The sequence below is a fragment of the Harpia harpyja genome, chromosome 8 (genome assembly GCF_026419915.1).
Source record: "Harpia harpyja isolate bHarHar1 chromosome 8, bHarHar1 primary haplotype, whole genome shotgun sequence".
NCBI classification, from domain to species: domain Eukaryota; kingdom Metazoa; phylum Chordata; class Aves; order Accipitriformes; family Accipitridae; genus Harpia; species Harpia harpyja.
The window spans coordinates 848410-867736 of record NC_068947.1 but is presented as its reverse complement, the minus strand read 5'-3'; the positions used below and the strand labels follow the sequence as shown (position 1 = coordinate 867736).

The following is a 19327-nucleotide window of genomic DNA, read 5'->3' as shown; positions in this document are numbered from 1 at the left end:
AAAACAAAGGAGCTTTAAAAAAAGCATTGAATACAAAATTCATGGGTGTTAATAAAATGAGGAAGTAGGAGTAAGATTTGTGTTTCCTAAGAGCATTAAAAAATCCAACCTAAAAAGGATATATGTGACGTTGTGTGTTGTTTAGTCAGGATTATTAGCTAGCGCTAAGCTGTGCTATCAGTTGAAGCACAAGCTTTTCATCTCTGGACGCTTGAATTATTCTTAATATTTCTCGAAATCTAAATTGGGTCATAAATGTTTTGGCAATTTCAGATTAGTGGCCTGGGGGGTGGAGGGCATTATAAAACCCACCACGTGATAGAATAGTTGAGTGCACTGATTACTAGGCTGCGTGAGTAGATAGAGCCAAGCGGGAGAGCGCCTTCACATCGGGAACGAGGGGTGCTGGCTCTGCGCTGAGAGTAATGTCCTGCACAGTGCCTGCCTGTGCTATGCATGACTAGCTGATTATCTCGGTCCTCCGTGGAGCCCTGTATTCACTCAGCAGATATTTTGAAAACATCAGCTAGTCAAGAATCAGCCCTGTTCACTAACAAAGGCCTGACAGTCTAACAGAACTGGTAAATACCTCCTAAATAACTCCTGGGAAGGTCTAGAAAAGGTAAGTGTCCTTGGTGAAGGCCACCCTGCTGAAGAGAAGGGAGAATGTGGGAGAAAAGCACAGAGTGAGTACGAGAGAAAGCGACCAGGAAAAGAATGAAAGGATTGTTCAGTACCTGCATCTGTAGATCAGGAGCAGACTGCATCAGAGTAAAATATTGAGATATGAGGGGGAAAAAAATAAACACCCAAAACAGACATGATGCAAGAAACCAGGCTATTTAGCTTGCATATTTAGTTAGCACATATTCTATCTCAGGAGATGAGGTGGACTAAATAAGCTAAATAAAAAGCCTAGAACAGAAAAATAACTAAAAAAAAGCCCCAAAACATAAAAGCAATTATCTTCTTTAACGCTAGTCTGTTTTCTCTCAAATATCATCCAGTGTTCATGCATTATAAGTTACAGAAAAATACTAGCAAGCACAGTCGTTGTGAACAATATTTTTAAGACTTCTCTTGGTATTAAATATACCTCATTAAGTTAACTTGCATTATTCTGTCATCCCTGTAGCAGCTGAAACAAATTATTTCATGGAAATGTAACAATAAGGCTATTTTGCATGCATGTATTGTCATGCAATCTTTTATCGCCCATTCACATTCAGATTTTTTTCAGTGGATCCTCTCCCCTATTCAAACTACTGTTTATGTCTTCTAGACAAAGAAATACTCGTTTCTTCTTACTTCTTCTCCTCTCTACTTTCGTAGTGCGCAGATGCTTTGTAAGCATTTATCTTCAAAACTTTTCTAAATTGTGAGGGCATGCTATGATTGTTCCTAGTCAGATGATAAAATTAAGATCAGAGTGGCTATATGCTCATTTTGGATACTCATCTTGGAAAAAAACCACTCAGATCTGTCTTTTAATGAATATTTAACATTCTGTTCCCCTAATACGCATGGCTACAGCAGTGACTGAGTTGAGTGTGTGACATTTTTAACCCCAGAGCTTTTACATGCACTGCACAACAGGTACGCCTTCACAACCAAATTGTGTAGACAAACAGCGTTAAGACATGCAGTTCCACTTGGTGTTTTTAAAGCTATTTTCTCACATCACAAGAATGTTAAGATCCTGGACCCCTTGATCTAGTGCTGTTTCTGGAGAGATGCTGCCTCATAACATACATGAGGCTTGTAGTGTTTGGCCTATTTCGTTTGCTTCTGTCCAATTTTTCTAGCTTTGTTCTCCATGAAAATCTATTAGGGCATGTTGTGGCCTCCCCCTTTTTCCTAAACTACCTGCCCGCTCTTGCCTGCTTTTATTATATCCATACCCCTTCGTTCCCTCTTGTCCCTGTATTCTGGTGTTCCAGTGCACAGCTTTTCTGCTGGCTCTCACTTTACTGAAAAGCAGGAAGAGACAGGTGATTGTAATGAGCCAGCTTTGTACATGATCATGCTTTTTTCCACAGCCCAGATAAAGTCTTTGCAGGGAAGGGACCACTCCGTTTCTGCAGCAGGGAGTGATGGAGAATCCTCACCGCAGGGTGACCTGGAACAGTGACCGTACCCCGAGTTAGAACTGTTAAACCTACATCAGTACCACCGAGTATTCAGAGAACACAGCTGCTAAATTTCAACCTATCTCTTCTGAACAGCGGTGAAATGTGATTTTTTCAAAAAGCAAAAGTACTTCGTTAAATCTGGGAGATTTTCCACAGGGTTAGACTAGAAATGTTGGAATAGGAACATCCAACACGTTGAGCTCTTGAGCAGTTCCAGGGTGGCTCTGCTGCCAGGACAGCTGGGTATAGCCGGCAGGTGCCGACGGTTTGCTCAGTCCAGACCTGTAGCTGTGGGAGCAGGGATGCCGCGGTGATTGCTTGAGGCTGATGCTACCAGATGACGTGGGATCCCAGCTGCGGACCCAACCCTGTTTAGCCCTGGCTCTCACAGAATGGGGGGAACCCTCGGGAGTTTTTGTCATGGCCAACCCGTGCACTGTTTGTGGGATTTCCCTTTCCCTCATGTCTCAGGTGGATAATATTTATTGCATGGCTCTGAGCCACGTGAAGATTTAGGGCTACTGCTCAAGAGGATAGAAAGGTTGGCCAGCCTGGTGCTGAGCCAACCGCTAAAATGGGCTGAAATGGTTTTAAGACTGAGCGGACAATGGGTGACTTTCCCATAATTGTGTTTTGGAAAACAGCTGAATTGGTTCAGCTACAGCTTTCAGGGAAGAATGTGGAAAATCTCAACTGGAATTGTTCTCTTCAGCAAACACAAACATAAGTGAATGTGGAGCTTACCATCCAGGACTTAAGGAACAATTTTAACCTTCTCTAAACTGCTTGTGGCTTCTGTTAGTACTATTATTCTTTACCAAAATAGCTGTGCTATTTTTTTCATCATTTAGACTCACTGATGTAGTAGTTCACTTATTGTGAGCATTTAGCTGTGCATTGTTTTGCTACACACTCTGCATTGTGCTGCTCAAAAATGCTGCAGAAAAAGGTGATGCTTGATATTGATCAGGTGTATAATGCCTTCTTAATTGGACTGTGATGAAATTTAATAATTCTAATGTGTCAAGCTTTTCTTGAAAGCATGGGAAATAAAGGAGCTTTTTTACCTCCTGGGATGTGTGATGTTTAATTAAGTTATTGTCTTTCTATAAAATGAGGTCAGAGAGAAGTAGTATCATACGTGCTCAAAATGCTTACTGGTTTAATAGATCAAATGGTGAAAGAGTGTTTTGCTTTAGACACAGACAAGCTCTTGAGCTCTTACAGTATGTTTATTGTTCTTTCCTAGCTGTTCCATGTGATAATGTAATGCGGGGTGATTACTGAAGTTTTCATCTGGTACATTACCCTGTTAACCTGGCACTCCAGTAAATTGTCATGTTCTAGTAAAAAGGCAGGACATTATGCAAAAGAGCACTTGAGCACACGAATCTGCTCAGCACACATTCACGTCGTGGTTTTCATTTTATTTTACTATTTTGTAGGATTGCATCGATGTGGGTTGGTGGGAAGGAGAACTCAATGGCAGACGAGGTGTGTTTCCAGATAACTTTGTCAAGCTTCTTCCTTCTGATTTTGAAAAAGAGGTAAGCAATGTATTCTTTCATTTTTGCTTTAGAATACAGAATGAAAGTGGAGTTGAAAGAGATTCTCTTTTGGATACGTGATTTTGGCAAAGTTTTACTTCTAACTTAATAACAAAAAAAGTTAAAGGAAACAAATTTCTGGGTAACGAGCATCCACAAAGAGAACGTGTGGCACTCAAAGTCATATTATGGAGTTTCTTTGATGGGTTTGATTGGCCCATCTAGTCAGTCTGCCTCCACTACATTGCTCTGAAAGCCCTCTGTCCTGCGTCCTAAGTTTGAGAGAGAGAGGAACGGGAGGTCCCAGGGCAGTTTGCTGAGTCGGGTGATGCAATGATGACCAGAATTGTTAACTCCTCTTCTCCATTGTTTTTGTGGTGGAATATGGAAAGCTTGTGTACCACCTGCGTGCTGATTGACAGCAGTCAAGCAGTGTTCCAGAATGAAAAGGGTGAAATTTTAACTGTGAGATTTGAAAGGCAACAGTGAGCTTTTGGTATCTCAGAGGCATGTTTCTTTACCTCTGTCAGAATTATTAAAAAAGAAGGTATAATATCTATGCAAAAGCTTTTTCAGCTTCTATTTATTTGAAAGAGATGGCATTGTTATTTCCCAAACAATGTTTAGAAATCCTGCAGCTTCCTGGAATAAAGTGATGGAATATTTCCCCCAAAAGTACATTCCATTTTTAGGAACCTTTTCAGTCATCAGTGGGGTATTATGAGCTTGCAATCAGGCTTTTGATGAGTATTTCACAGTGACAGTGTAAGCCTTCTGTGATAAAACCGAGACTTACTGACACTCAGCTTCAATCTTTGGCAATAAAAATGGATGCCGGAGGCAAAAATTAAATAACTTGGAAAGCTTAATAAAGCAACTATTAAACAACTCACAGAAGCTAACATGATAATTATTGAAAATGAAGGTAGAAGAGCAGCAAAAACTGTGAGAGATGAAAATGCAATTCCATAGCAGAGTGGACATCCTGGCTTTAGGCCTAGTAATAAACGGTGATTTCCAGAAGAGGCAGAAATCATAAACCTTAGGACATAGTGAGCCTATTATAGAAGAAAAACACCTTTACTCTTATCCATTTTTTTTGTGGTGAAATTTATTCAGTCTCTTTGAACTTGTATATCTTTAAGTGTGTTTTTTTTCTTTAGAGTACAATGAATATAACTTGTAGAATAAATTAAATATTCAGACACATACAAATTGCAGCTAGGTTTGCTGTAAATGTGGAGGATAAAATTTTATTAATTTTTAAAATGGCACGGATGTGGCCACGTGAGTAAGTAACTGGTGGGACTAAAGACTGTCTGTCTTTGCTTGAATCAGTGCTAAAAGGGAAGGAAATTGATACTTTTCCAGAGCCTTTTTCAGGTATTTTCTGATGTGATCCAGAAACCTTGGATTCCATCCCATGGTCTGAAAGTATTTGTTGCAGTAGTTCTTCTGCTTGTCGAACAAAACCTTGGGTTCTTTTCCCATCTCCTTGTTCAGTCCCCAATTTTCCAATCCCGATTCTTTTCCACACATGGCTATTTGTCCCAGGCCTTTTCTATTCATTGCCTAGTCCCAGTCTCCACCTCTCAGGTGGTCTCAATTACAGGATTTTCCCCTGAGCTCACTACCTGAGTCTAAATCACCATCTGGATTTACTTTCTATCCCTACACCCAATTTCTTTATCCAGCTTGTTTTCCTCTCCCTCCTCGCTCTTTGTTCCTGCTCTGTAGTTTTGTTCTCTTCTTGTCCAACCAATCCTGGTTTCCTTTCCATTGGCTTCACTTCTAGTCTGTCTCCATCACCTTCTCAGTTATCTCATCCAGCCACAGACCCTTGTAATTCCTCCTTCCTTCTCCATGTTTCCTTCAGCAGTCATAAGGCACCTGCACGCTACCTCCTTTCTGATCTTTGTCTGCCTTTCTGGAACAAAGTATTTCCCTCATCAGCTTCCAATTAAAGCCACTCTGTCTAACGAACCGTAGGATCCTTTCTCCTTTGTGTTTATCTACATTAGTGTGTTAGTTTTAATCAGGGGGGGGATTTGTAGTGAATCTCTCATTTGTCCATCCGCACGTACTGTGCTTTGGTTTGCCTCGAAGACAGGTCTCGGGGGACACGAACTAGACTCCTTTCAGATGAGAACTAAGCCAAAAGATGTGCTAAAGGAGTGCACCTCATATAGTCCAGCTGCTGACCTATGGACAGTCAATGGGATCAGGTTCACACCACTCCAGAATAAAGCCCCAAATGTGTATATTGTGCTGTTGGAACCTCAGCACCAACTATTTCACTCTGCAGCTATTATCAATTAAACCCTCAATTGCTATCACAAGAAATTTATTGTCCCTGTCTTCTTCCCTTTCCACATTTTTCTGCACTTTTCTGCATTTAGACCTTGAACCATGTTGCCTAAATTCAGAAGCGTCTCCGAGAGTTTAAGGGACTCGCTGTCCTTGGACGATGGCCCACGGCAGTCAGGCTAGAGAAGATCATTCTGAGTTCTTGGCCACAGCTTTCCCGGGTTGGTGACAGGAGGTGATCTGGTCAGGGTAAGGTGGTAGGAGAAACCCGAGGCTTGCAGGATGGCGACTTCAGAGATTTAGGCTGTTAGGCTTACTCAGTCTGGGCAAAACTGGTATTTTTTTTCTGCAGAGATGAATACATTTGCTAGATTTGAGGGAGGTCCCTGGGAAGGGTGAGTGGCAAGGGTTCAGCCTTCACAGCAAACCTGCTCCCTGTCAACATTCAGACCGAGACTCGTGAGCTCTAGGGCAGAGGCTGAACTAATTACTGCAAGTGAGCAAAACAATTGATCTTTCTTGAAAGGAGGTAAGCCATTTGGCAGATATATAGAAAATAATAGGGAAAAAAGTTAAACATGAGTTTGATAGAAAATATCAGCTTAAATGTTTGGTTGAAGTTTGACAAAGCTACACATATCTGGAAACATCATCTTATAGGCAGTTCCACAAGGCGATAGAGAGTGTTGCATAGCCAGCAATGTAGTGACAGGGATTGTGATCAATCTGTAGCAAAGAAAATAAGGCTCAGAAAAAAGGATGGACATATGAAGAAAACAATTATTAATTTTTACTTAGGCTTTATTCTCAATAATTTTTTTTTTTTTTTTTTTTTAAGAGTGAGAGTTAAGGTATGTCATTTGATCCGGCATGGTGCTCTATTTGTTTTTGTATTCATTCCAAGATATGTATGGTGAATGCCAGTATGGTGTGTGTGGGACGCACATCAACACAGAGGAAAAGGCACTCCTGCCCTCGCCTGCAGGTGAAGGGAAATGGTTCTGGCACTGATTTGGTGGTCATGTTTCTCAGCTATTACAGTTCTATTAGGAAAATGGTCATAACAGAGGTGGTAAAAGTAAAAAGCACAGATAGATTGGAATAATTTATTTCATTTCACCAAACAGCTAAAACTCTGATAACTGTCTTTCTTTCACAATTGCAGCTGTAAATGTGTCACAGTGAGCGAATAAAATATAACTTTTGCAGCATTTCCTGTGTTCTGCATTTTTGCCCCATTCATGAGTCTGAAAAAACACACTCCAGGTTTTGCTGCATCAAGCTGGTTTTTTGTCTTTGTTTTTTTCCAAAATGAGTTGGAATATTTACAAGATTAAACTTTAAATAAATCAGTTTCTTCAGTAAACCAAAGGTCATGTATTTCTCTAATCTTAAGCCACATAAACTGGACTTTTCCCCTCAGCAGGACATTTCAATTGCAAAAGTAGAAAAATGTAATTTTATTTGGGCAATGCTATTTTCTCTCTTCAAATTCATTTTAATGAAGTTATTTCAGGGGAAATATGTGACAGATCTGTAGTCTCAAGTTTCATAATTATTAATGTTAAACAATGTATGATTAACCTTTGTATGAATGAGATTTACAGGCATTTTGAAGCAAACTGTTTTCTTCTGTTATTAAATTTTAGAGACCGAAGAAACCACCACCTCCATCAGCTCCTGTCATCAAACAAGGATCAGGTGAGGTGCAGCTGATTTTGTACAGCACATCAGTGAGCACATCTCAGTCTAAATTAAGTGTATTCAAATTTATATAGAATAAATCTGTATCAAAATTGATAAGCAGGAGGCATCTAGACAACAACTAATAAATCAGAGTCAAATTGCAAGAAGATGATAACCCTGAAAGACTGTGGTGTGCTTTTTAAATGTATTGCAGGCAACCATCTGCACCATTTTAAAATAATGTATTTTGCCCCTTGAACATGTTCATTTGGAGTGAGCATCATACTTCAGTTTTTAAAAGTTCTCCAGTTCCATTCCTTGACTGAAGTTGATTGTGTGCATGTCTTTCCAGTATAGACCCGATATGTTGGAGTCTAATAATACCTGCAGGAGGAAACTGCATTCACTTTACAGCTCCAGATCTGATTTATTCTAGAGATAAAGAGCTTTTTTGCATAACCATAAAATAGTGTCAGAGAATTTGGCTGTAATACAGTGGCCCTATCTGAGTTGCAATCTAAATCTTACAGATCTGCATGAATGCTGGAGCTGTCTGTCTGTCTCTAGGTTCTATGCCATAGTGAGATTCTTGGTTTTCAATACTTCATAGCCATAAGCATAAAACTTACAGGAGTTATCCTGAATCTGGTTATGTAGATAATGGTGTTGCAATGTATGAAGGGGCTGATTATGTTTTCCAAACAGATAAGTGCTAGTAAAGTTGGGGTTGGAATATGTTAGACTGAGTTGCATCTAAATACTGAGAGCTGAAACCACTTTTATTTGTAGTTTCGAAACGATCTCTCAATACAGAGTTTCAAAAGTGCCTGCATGGTTTATTTTTTCCATGAAACTTAGAAACAGTTAAAGTATCTACGCACTTGACAGTTCTGACCTCAGAAACCAGATTCCTGTTCCATTCATGTAAAATCACAAATCACGAGGCATGGGATGCTCTCAGAGTTTTCATTTGTATTGCAATTGTGGTGGAAACAAAACTATGGCTGGAATTCTTTAATCCCTTAACTCCAGTTAGTTTGTTAAAATTCTGCAGCAGCACTAGCACTTCCCCCACTGCTGGCACACGTTAAGAAAACAAAACGAACATGTCCAATCTAGCCAGATTAATTTTCTTGTCACTGTGGTCTGTTCCAGCTTTCAGTGCTTTAAAAAGTAAATTTCTCTCTCCTGCAGTCTTGATGTGTTAATAGAAGAACAAGTTACACCGGTGTACAATTTACTGTGAATCAATAGGTTATAATTTAACTAGTTTGAATTTGTCAAGCAGTTTTTGACTATAGAATCATGACTATAAATATTTGGTTTGCTTATTGACAGCCATGGTTTATTCTTCACTCTAGTCTTGTGACTCCTAAAAACATAGATTGTTTTTAAGATCAGTGAGTAACAGTGTCCAGAGCGAACAGTGTAACTTTGCCATCTAGTGGTGCTTGCATACTAAATATGGCTTAGTGACAGCCGACCTTACAGCCTGACACGTTTTGGAAAAGCTCTATAAAACGTTATGTTTCTTTCCATTTATACTCCTGTAATTAGAGAATAATACTATTAATATGTTTGTACCTGTTTGCATCAAACACGTTAGCTGTGTCACCACAGCAGGATAATGTGCCCGTTTTCAGAAGGCAAAACGGATGCGTAAGAGATGCAGACAATTTGATTAAGGCCACGTAAGTCTATGGCAAAGCCAAAGCTATTGCTGTTCTTTGTTTTCGTACTCAGTCCCTGACAAGTGCTGGCTGATGATGCACAAGAGTTTCTTCTGATAGATATTTAGAGGTGAAAATCATCCTATGTTTATTACCATCCTGACATCCTCTACTTTGTCAAATTATCACTTTACTGAGATAACACTGTATTTTACCACATCCCTATGTCAGGCCTTACTGTTGATAGTAGGCAACAATTTCCAGTAATGTTTCTGCATATTTAAACAGTCATAGTGTGATGAATAAATTGAGAACTGTCAGTGGCAGCCTAAATAATTAAATATCAGTATCTTCCGATGCAGAGCATAAAATCATAGCAGAGAATTGGAATTGGTCTTTGTAGTACAAGCAGCGCATATGTAAAGGAGGTGTCTAGTTTGTATTATACTGTAGCTGGAAGTTTGGCTGTATTTCCAAATTCTGCACGGCAGTAGACTGAAAGGGCCATCTGTGCTGGGCTACTTTACAAAGTAAGGTGAAAAGTGGAGAACCAAAGTGAGGAGCATGAGTCCCCGACGCAGTCATTCCAAAGCAGTAGGCATTTCGCTGGGTAGCTGGGATGAGCAATACACCTGCGTCTAGCCTGGAGGGTGGGAATACTCTTTTGAGTCCCTCCGGGAGCTGGAACGGAGTTCACCAGAGCTTCCTCGCAGGTGACCTTCTCCTGGCAGCTGAGGCAGGATCGTGGTGCGTGCCTGGGGAGTGATTAATTTGGGGGTCACAACCCAAGTAGGGAGTACACCCGCGCCGGGGAGCTCCTCCGTGTTTGCAGGCTCATTGTTTTAGACGTGACCTGAGAATGTCCCTCTGTGTGTTAATGATGACTGTTAATCTTACTGTAACTAGGTATATAGACCTGTGTCTCTTTTTTTCTTGAACACACTAGTATGTGCAAGTTTATCAAGATGTTGACTTGTGCTTTGTGTAACTTGTGTTTAGAATGGCTTTAATTGGTTTCTAGCGACAGTTTCAGGAATGAAGTACTTTTCACAGAATCGTAGAATCGTTTAGGTTGGAAAAGACCCTTAAGATCATCGAATCCAACCATAAAATGGCAATTCAGTATTATTTATTGACATGAGAAGTGATACAAGTGTTGCCTGTCCAACAGCACAGTTACATAAAGAAACAATGGCCAGTGATCACCACCGATGAGCAATTTGCCCTGATGAGTACTGATTTCTAGGAACCAGCTGCAGAAGAGAGTTGTGACAGCACATTCAGAAAATGTAAATGTACTTGAGAACTGCATATAATAGAATAGATTGAAGCAAAAAATTGCCTTGTGTTCCCTGCCCTGCCTCCTGTGCTTTTCTTGGATGCCATCTACTGTAATTTTTATTGAAATACTAACAGTGTTACCTAAAGCGGTTTTCAACACTGCTAAGTTGAAATGGCATTAGCGCCTCGTAGTTAGCCAATGCAGTGAAGCCAATATCCAGTAAAGCATTTCTTACAATACCGGGACTAGAATACTGCATCTTGCATGTGCCAGGAAATTTTTGCAAAATCTTCCCGTTGTTGGTGCCACAAGTTCCCATATTCCTTGTAGCAACAGAAGTCAGTATGTCAGGGTCTCCACTATGGAGGCAGAAGGCGGCAGAGACTTACACCTCCAGGCCAAAGGCTGTCAGTTAAAATAGTCATGCAGAACACTGTCAATACTACTATTCTCGTCCTTCTAATATGTGGTAGTGAACAGCTAGTACTAGAGGTAAAAAAAAGGGGGGGGGGGGGGGGGGGTGTAACTATGTAAAATAAGCCCTGTATATTCGTCTATATTAAATATTATCTTGGCAGAAATGCCCAATTAATTGATTTATTCCTAACGATTCTCCGCACTGTTGAATTGCTCTTCAGTTAAGTATGTCTACAATGGTAAAGGATCTGTCCATGTTTAAAAATCTGTAGTTACTGAATATTATTTTTTTCACAGAATGGTCTGAAGGTGCCTATGCTTTTGAGGTGCACATTTTGGAAACTGTGAACTTGACTGTGGAAACATAAACATCCAATTGCTTTTTTTGTCATTATGGTGTAAGCAAATACTTGAAACTAGATTTTGCTTTTTTTGTCATTATGGTGTAAGCAAATACTTGAAACTAGATTTATGTTCAGTTTTAGCAAGACATTTTCAAATTGGAGAACGTAAAAAGCCTAAGAAATTGCAGAATTAAATCTTATGTGCCCGTATATGCTGGTTTGTTTGCTTGTTCAGAATTCCAAATTTTCCTTTCTTTGACAGGTACCACAGATCGAAAGCATGAAATCAAAAAGGTACCTCCTGAAAGGCCAGAATGTCTTCCTAATCGAACAGAAGAAAAAGGTATGAAATGTGCTTTCCTGCCTCCTCTCTGCAGAGAGACAGGGGAAATGGAATCGATGCACATCCTCATTTCCCAATCTCTGTTTCCATTAAGTGTATTGTTTGAATATTTATTTCCCACTCTGATAGATCTGTGATGATATGCATTTTGGAAAGGATCTCATTGTTGCTTTTGGACTAAATTCAGGGTATTCAGTTGTACCAATCCAGAGCTGTTAAGTACTCACAGCAGCCTCAGCTGATGTCAAGGGGAGATATGCTCTCAATACATAAAATGCTGTCTAAAGCTCTGTGCTCAGTAAAACCCAGGTCCTTGATCGGGTAAGATACCCCAGATTAGTGTGTTCCTTTTTCCTAACATCTATATGCCTTGGTTCTCTAGTTAAAAGCAAGGTTGGTGGTTTTCCTGCATCACAGAGGGGTTTTGTGAAGATACAGTCATTAATGCTTCTGAATCACCCCATTATCATAGTCACAAAAGTCACAGGCAAGCCTGTGGAGAAATGAAAAAATTCTGTCTTCAGCACCAGGTTTGAACACTGCAAGAAATGGGGCACAGTACCATGCAGAGCAGTGACAAGCGAATTAAACCTTTAATGGTTTCATTGTGTTCATTGTGCATTCTGAATAGCTTGGCGAAAATGGTTGCATTGATTCTCTAGCTGAAGATGGGGTCAAGTCTCATACGTTTAAGTGGACTATTAGATTGTACAGACAAGTTTGTTTATGGGTTTTCTTAACTTCTAAGTATTCGAACTTGTGTGCACATGACGACATGTGTAATACGCAGTTATAATTTAGTGCCAGAACGTTCGGACTGTGCACCAAGATCTGCTTCTGGATATACGTCTTGGCAATCTGACAGGTGTTTTAGCACTTTTGTCTACATATGTTTACTTTTGGTTATGTGCGCTACGTCTTGTGGTTACCTTAGCAATAAAACCCTTTGCTTTCCATTTTTGGATTTACAAAGCCAATTGTCAAACCGGAGGAGGAAGTTTACTGTCCCAGGGTATAAATATCTGGAACTTTTCTAAATGGTGAAGAGAGGCCGTAGGAGTCATGCCTACATTTCGGAGTGCCGGGGAGCGGCAGGAATTGTTCGCTGTGGTGCGGCAGCAGGGGCAGCACAGGAGCGTTCTTCAGGCTGTGTGTTGGTACGATGCCTAGCCCATCCCTCACACATAGTTTAGATTCTTGGGCCCTGACGCAGTATAGTCCTAGGAGTAAGTGTGTGAAAATTACACAATACGCTGGAAAAGCTGCAATGTTACAGAGGACCCAATGATTGCACCAACTGAAAGTGTGCTGAAAAAAGGTGTACGCCTGTGAACAACAGTCACTTACTGGACTATTCCAAACCTAATGTGGGTTGTGGTTCTGCTGATTTATTCCATGACCCTCTTCAACTGAAACCTAGAAGCCATTAAGCAATACCCTGTAACATTCCCAGTACCTCTCAGGTGTGTACAGAGGTGTAATATTCGTGACCTACCACAGACCGTGTTGTCAAGGGAAGTGGGGTGCTGACACAGAGAGCGAAACTTTGGTCCCTGTCAGAGTTTTGTCCTTTCTTTAAGAAGAGTCGGGTTTCCTATGGTGTGGCAAACACGTTTACGTGTTTGTTTTGTATTATGAATTTAGAGCACATTATTTACAAGAGTTATTCATGTGTATTGTACTTTACATACTCAGAGGCACTGCGTGTTTGGGATTGGATATTAGTATTGTGGCACTTCCTAACCATGCATAATCAGTTCTGCAAATGATCCAGTTTTTCATTGGCAAAGCTGAAAAATTCAGCATATAAGTGTGTGCTTAAAAACCTAAATAAAAGGTCTGATTTTTCTGAGCGGTTTACATCCTGCCAAACATAGCTAAATTTTAATGCTTGTATTTTCATTTAACTGTAGTTCACTTGAAACACACTTTTTTTTCCCCAGAAATGGTATTTCTCTGTTTGTTCAAGAGGTGTTAAGAATATCCAGCATAATTATTTTTGTGACCTTCTAACTTAATATTGTTTCATATTAGAATTTGATATAAGTTGTGCTCATGGGAAATTGTTCCATGTGGTATGTATTTTTTTGCCAGTCTTATTTTTTACACTCAGAAATCGGTAAGTTACTAAAATAAAAAAATAGCATTCCCGTTCAGACACTGCACACACATTTCAGCCATGAGGAATTACAGGCAGAACATTCAGGCAGGGCAAGCAACTGATTTGTGGTAAACATGTTATTTCAAATACAGAATGATTTAGGACAGAAGTGGAAAGGGGATAAGCTTTTTCTTTGTATACAGTGTATCTACAGTTGAAGATTTCTTGTTTAATTGTAGACTTGTGAGTGCGAATGAATTCCACTTAATAATATCCCTGTTCTTTTTTTCTGGAAATAATTGATTTAAAGAAAGATCAGAGAGAGAGCAAAAACAGTTAGACTTGCAGAAGCCTTCAGTTCCTGCTATACCTCCGAAGAAACCTCGGCCACCCAAAGCAAACTCTGTGAATAGACCTGGTACCTTGCCCCCGAGACGACCAGAAAGACCAGTTGTGCCTGTGACTCATACAAGGTATTGGTTTTCCTCAGTCCAGTGCTTTTGGGATTAGTGGAAAAAACACACATTTAAAGAATTTAGATTTTACAGTTAATGTCACAATTTATTTCATGGTAAACTATATTTAAAGAACAAAAAAAAAAAAAAGAAAAAAGAAAAGCCTTCTAGTCATCTGGCTGGATCATAACTATCTTCTCAAGAATAAGTGTCTTAGGCTGCTCATTACTGGTTCATTTCTACTGATTAACACACTGTTACTGCAACATCATAGTTTCCACTGCAGAATATGTGGGAAATGTCCGCATCAGTATGTTGTGCTGATGTTGATTTTCTTAGTTTACCTCAAATTATTCCAGCTTAGCCAGGGCACTAAGTCAGTGCAAAAGCTTGGATTGTACTGAGGAACAGCATTAGACTATTTCAAATACTGTCAGCTTGGTTTCAGTCTGTTTTCTTTGATCATTTTAGATCAATTTTTAGCAAAATACATGTGTCTTCATAGAATGTTCTTTAAGCTGCTGCCACCGCAGAATACTGCTGTCAAGTATGTATGCTCTAATGTTGGTTGTTATTCTATAATTACATGATGCTCTTTATCAGAAGTGGTTACAGCCTTTGAGGAGCACTGAGAAATTGGACTTGCCAACACAACTCCATTTAATCTCTGCTAGAGCTTGGAAAAGCAGAGGTTGCAGACATTAAAAGGCCTCGCCTGTAGTCCTGATCAAGTCGAGATGGCTACATTAGTCATCAGCATCTGGGTTGTGTGCTGCAGACTTCCTGTATGCATAGTGGATAGAAATAGGTGAAAACCAGAAAAAAACAGTTGCCTAAAATGGGCAAGCTGCACATCTTGCAGAAATACTAGAATATAGGCATAGAAATAATTGTACTATTTTACTGTTGGAAAAATTAGCTGCCATTGAACTACTGGAGTTCTAGTATACTAATGGTGAATTAAATACCAGAATGGAGTGTAGGGTGTAGTGGAATAAAATAGAAATCCTAGACATTGATTCCCCTCATTCCTCCACATATGGTTCATTAAATAAATGCTCCCAGTGTGAAATCTGAGACACATAAAGTAAGAAAAACGGTGCCTGCCTTGTGCTGCCAGTTTCATCTTACTGAAGTGCTTTGGCTGTGCATCTCTGAGAACTCACCCTTCTATCCAGGTGCTACTGCCACAGATTCTTTTGGACTTCTTGGCTTTGAACAGGCTTGCCCAGTGGTTCCAAAATGTAGTCCACACCTGCTGGTCACTTGGGCGTGCTTGGAAAAGCAAGTATTTGCTACGACCTTTAGCTGAGTGATGTCTTCTTGGCAAGACCAATACATACCCTAGTGTTCAGTTCCCTGGCTAGGCATGCAATGGGGTAGCTATTCTTTGTTCTATCCTTTGCCTGGAATATTTTAAACATATGATAAATATCTTAAACATTCAGAGTTGTGGAGGGGTGTTTTATTGCTCTTCTGTTTTCCTTTTTTCTAAGTACAAAATTGTATAAAGAAACCATGCATTTTTAAAGATATTTCAGTTTTCATGTTAACAAAGTGAAAAAGCAGATCTAAACAGTAACCCTGTTACATTCTTAATTGTCCAAACTCTGCTATGTCTAGCACAGAAAAAAATGCTTTGTTCTTTTCATCTAATACCATTATATTTGAAAGTATTTTACTTGTAACAGTAGTTAGATTAAGACTTAGAAGGAAAGGTGATTTTTAAGGTGATGATGATGCATGTTGATGATCACAGTGCTAGCAGTTTCCCTATGAATTTCTTTATCAGCTAATTCAAATTAATGGATTTATCTCATATAGCTGTTCTGCCTGGTAAGCTTGAACTTGTAATGGTGTCTTACAGGAAGAGGGCAGAAAGTGCACATAATGAAATAATCCATGGAATAGACTTTGAATTACTTGAATAATTAAGAAATGTGAAACTTCAAATGGAAGCAGTCACTTCAGTAAAGGTGTTTTGTTTTTAAATCAGTTCAGTTTAATAAGATAGTAAATATTTTTAAGACCTTCTGATATCCATTTCCAGAATCTGGAAAACCTAAGGCAATTAGAACAAAAATTGAACCAGCAGAATTTTTGCTGACCTGTCATGGTTTAACCCCAGTGGGCAGCTCAGCCCCCCCAGCTGCTCGCTCACTCCCCCACAGTGGGATGGGGGTGAGGATTGGAAGGGCAAAAGTGGAAAACTCGTGGGCTGAGATAAAGACAGTTAAACAGATAAAGCAAAAGCCGCGAGTGCAAGCAAAGCAAAACAAGGAATTCATTCACCACTTCCCACCGGCAGGCAGGTGTTCAGCCATCTCCAGGAAAGCAGGGCTCCATCACACTAAGTAACGGTGACTTGTGAAGACAAATGCCATGATGCTGAACGTGCCCCCTTCCTCCTTCTTCCCCCGCTTGTATAGCTGAGCACGCTGTCAGATGGTCTGGGATGTCCCTTGGGTCCCTCTTGTGCAGCCCCAGCCTCCTCGCTGGTGGGGCAGCGTGAGAAACAGAGAATGCCTTGACACTGTGCAAGCGCTGCTCAGCAATAACGAAAACACCCCTGTGTTCTCAACGCTGTTTCCAGCACAAATCCAAAACATAGCACTATACGGGCTGCTATAAAGAAAATTAACCCTACCCCAGCCAAAACCAGTACATGATCCTAGGGGAAAAATTGCTGTAGTTATATCCCGTGAGATTTCCGTGGCAGCTGCTGAGCAGAAGAGGGTTTTTTTCTAAGTGGCTTGCATCTTATGCATCTCATGCATCTTACTGACTTTTTGTGGTGATGGTTGATTTTCCATTTAAATATAATCCTCCTTCCTTGGAGGCAGGCTAGGGCTTCAGGGGCAACAGGAGAGACAAAAACCATGTGGGACAGAGACTAGCTGTCAGTTTGCTCCAAAGGCTTTACAGCTTATTTAGACATACCTGTGATTATACGATTTACAGATGAGTCAAATCTCTGGAGCAGACAAGCCATAAAGACCTACAGAAAGTGCAATTTTGCAGTCAGTCTAAACCAATCTGCGTCCGTGCTGCTGCTAACAGGGGCAGTTTCCCTCTCCTGGCAGCCCATTCCCGCAGCCTCCCTTATGTTAGCACCAGCATTTGTGCAGCCGTTCAGCCATATGGGTCAGGGAGTTGCTCCAGATGGCAAATAATCAGTTTGCAGTGGGATTTCTATTAGTGTGGGGTTTCTTTCAGGCTGATCATCTGTCTGATCAAGCTGACAGCCTGTCTGCATGGGCACGTGCAGAGGGAGGGAGACACTGAGACCAAGAAGGGATGGCTCCACTCCTTTCACAGCGTGGATATAGATTGGCATAATAAGCCTGTTGATTATTTTGACAGCAGAGTTGGGTTTTTTTGTGGTATTGTTGTCATGTATCATGGTATCTTTTGTAGTCAAATGGTAAATGTTGTGACTTTCAGCCCTAAATCACACCATCCTAAGAATCTCCTCCAAAACTGTACTCACACATTTCCTAGAGCACGTCCAACTCACATGGTGCTCTCAGTTTGCTGGGAAATACATGTGTGCAAAGCAGAGTACTCAGTCAGATGCTCATTGCCCTGTCAGCCAAGAAACTATGTTGCTTTTTATAGATTTACAAATTTATAAGCAATTTTTTTTTAAAAAGTTAAAGACCAAACAATAAGAAAACTAATTGATCAGATAGATCACTTGGAAATATACCCTTATTTATCATCTCACCAATTAATAAATTTTTCTAGGAACGTGTTAAATTCTTCTGTTCCCTTCCTGGTGCAGACTGCCTGCCATATTGGTAGCTGTGTAGGACTAGTTTGTTTGTCAGGTCATAAACTGTTTGTCTATCTTTTTTAGTTCATAGAATACTTGTCACCCTACTACAGTGTTTAACTGGATGTATGTTCACTTAATCTATGACTTCCTCCATTTTTTTAACACAAATTTTCAGGCTCTTTATCACAGCCTTCCTGAAGTCTGAAGTAGGGTTTCTAGCCCCTTTGTGTTTTGCTCATAAACTGCCACCATGAGTTGAGGTTCAGGCCATCTGTCATCAGCTTATGGCATCAAAAGCAGAGTCAAAAAATCAATGACATTCAGGAGCTCGCTATGTATTTTACTGTCAATGGCTAATTATTAGTGTTCATAGAAATGCACATCTGCCTGGGTTGTTTCAGGGGCAGGTCTGTATTTTTACCCATAATTTGGGTACCTTACGTACATCATAATTGCTACAGCCCTACACTGGGAATAGTCATTGTGGAAAAACTATGATACTTGTCAGGCGACCTGATAATGATGGTAAGTACAATTTATTGCATTAATTGAACAGTTGTTATCACAGTAAATGTCACAGGGATTTGTCTGTGTGACCTGTGCAATGCCGAGCTACTCACTCACCCCAGGTCTTTTTTAATTAATTGTTTCAGTAGTCAGATTATTTTGGTAAATTTAAGTAGTTGTGGGATAGAAAGTTTTACGAAGAAAGAATAATCATGTTGCTTATGTTTGATCTCCTGTTTGATTGAAAAATAGTTCCTCTGTATAAAGTGTCACAGCTCCTGACACTTGCCTATTCCAAAGACATTTCAGACAGAGTAGGTGATCTTGGTTCTTTGGACCTACGGAAACAATATTCGTACTCTGATGTCATAAGCAACGTGCAGAAACGTGGTGGAGGAGCTGCATTTATGAGTAAATACTAGGAATCGCTGAAATGCACGATGCTGGCTTGAGGTTCTCTCCCTTTCTGTCGTATTGCAGATAGTCCATCACTACAGTTTATTCAAGCCAAGTAATTAGAAAAAATTACAAATAAGATGTTGAAGAATGTCCCTTTGCCCTTAAGTTTCCTTCATGTTGAGATGCTGTGAACATCTGAAGAATTATTCGGGACACTACGGTGTCTAAAATAGGCTTTTTTGACAGGTGTTAAGGAGAAATGAGATAAGGTTAATCCATACAGCATGTCTACTTACTGGAGATTGCTCTCTCTGACACATTGCTATTACTCTGGTGCTGCAAAGGAAGAATATTTTGCT

At 40.1% G+C, this 19327-nt stretch overlaps 1 protein-coding gene across 10 annotated transcripts in view; it reads left to right on the top strand.

Moving 5' to 3' along the window:
* SH3KBP1 (SH3 domain containing kinase binding protein 1) overlaps positions 1-19327 on the top strand; it is a 228142-nt gene that overhangs the window by 188936 nt on the left and 19879 nt on the right. For all 10 annotated transcript variants that reach the window (XM_052794257.1, XM_052794262.1, XM_052794259.1 and 7 more), the window contains 4 exons: positions 3578-3679; positions 7636-7687; positions 11648-11728; positions 14140-14302. In XM_052794257.1, coding sequence (XP_052650217.1) covers positions 3578-3679; positions 7636-7687; positions 11648-11728; positions 14140-14302 — 398 coding nt within the window. The remainder of the gene's footprint in view (positions 1-3577; positions 3680-7635; positions 7688-11647; positions 11729-14139; positions 14303-19327) is intronic.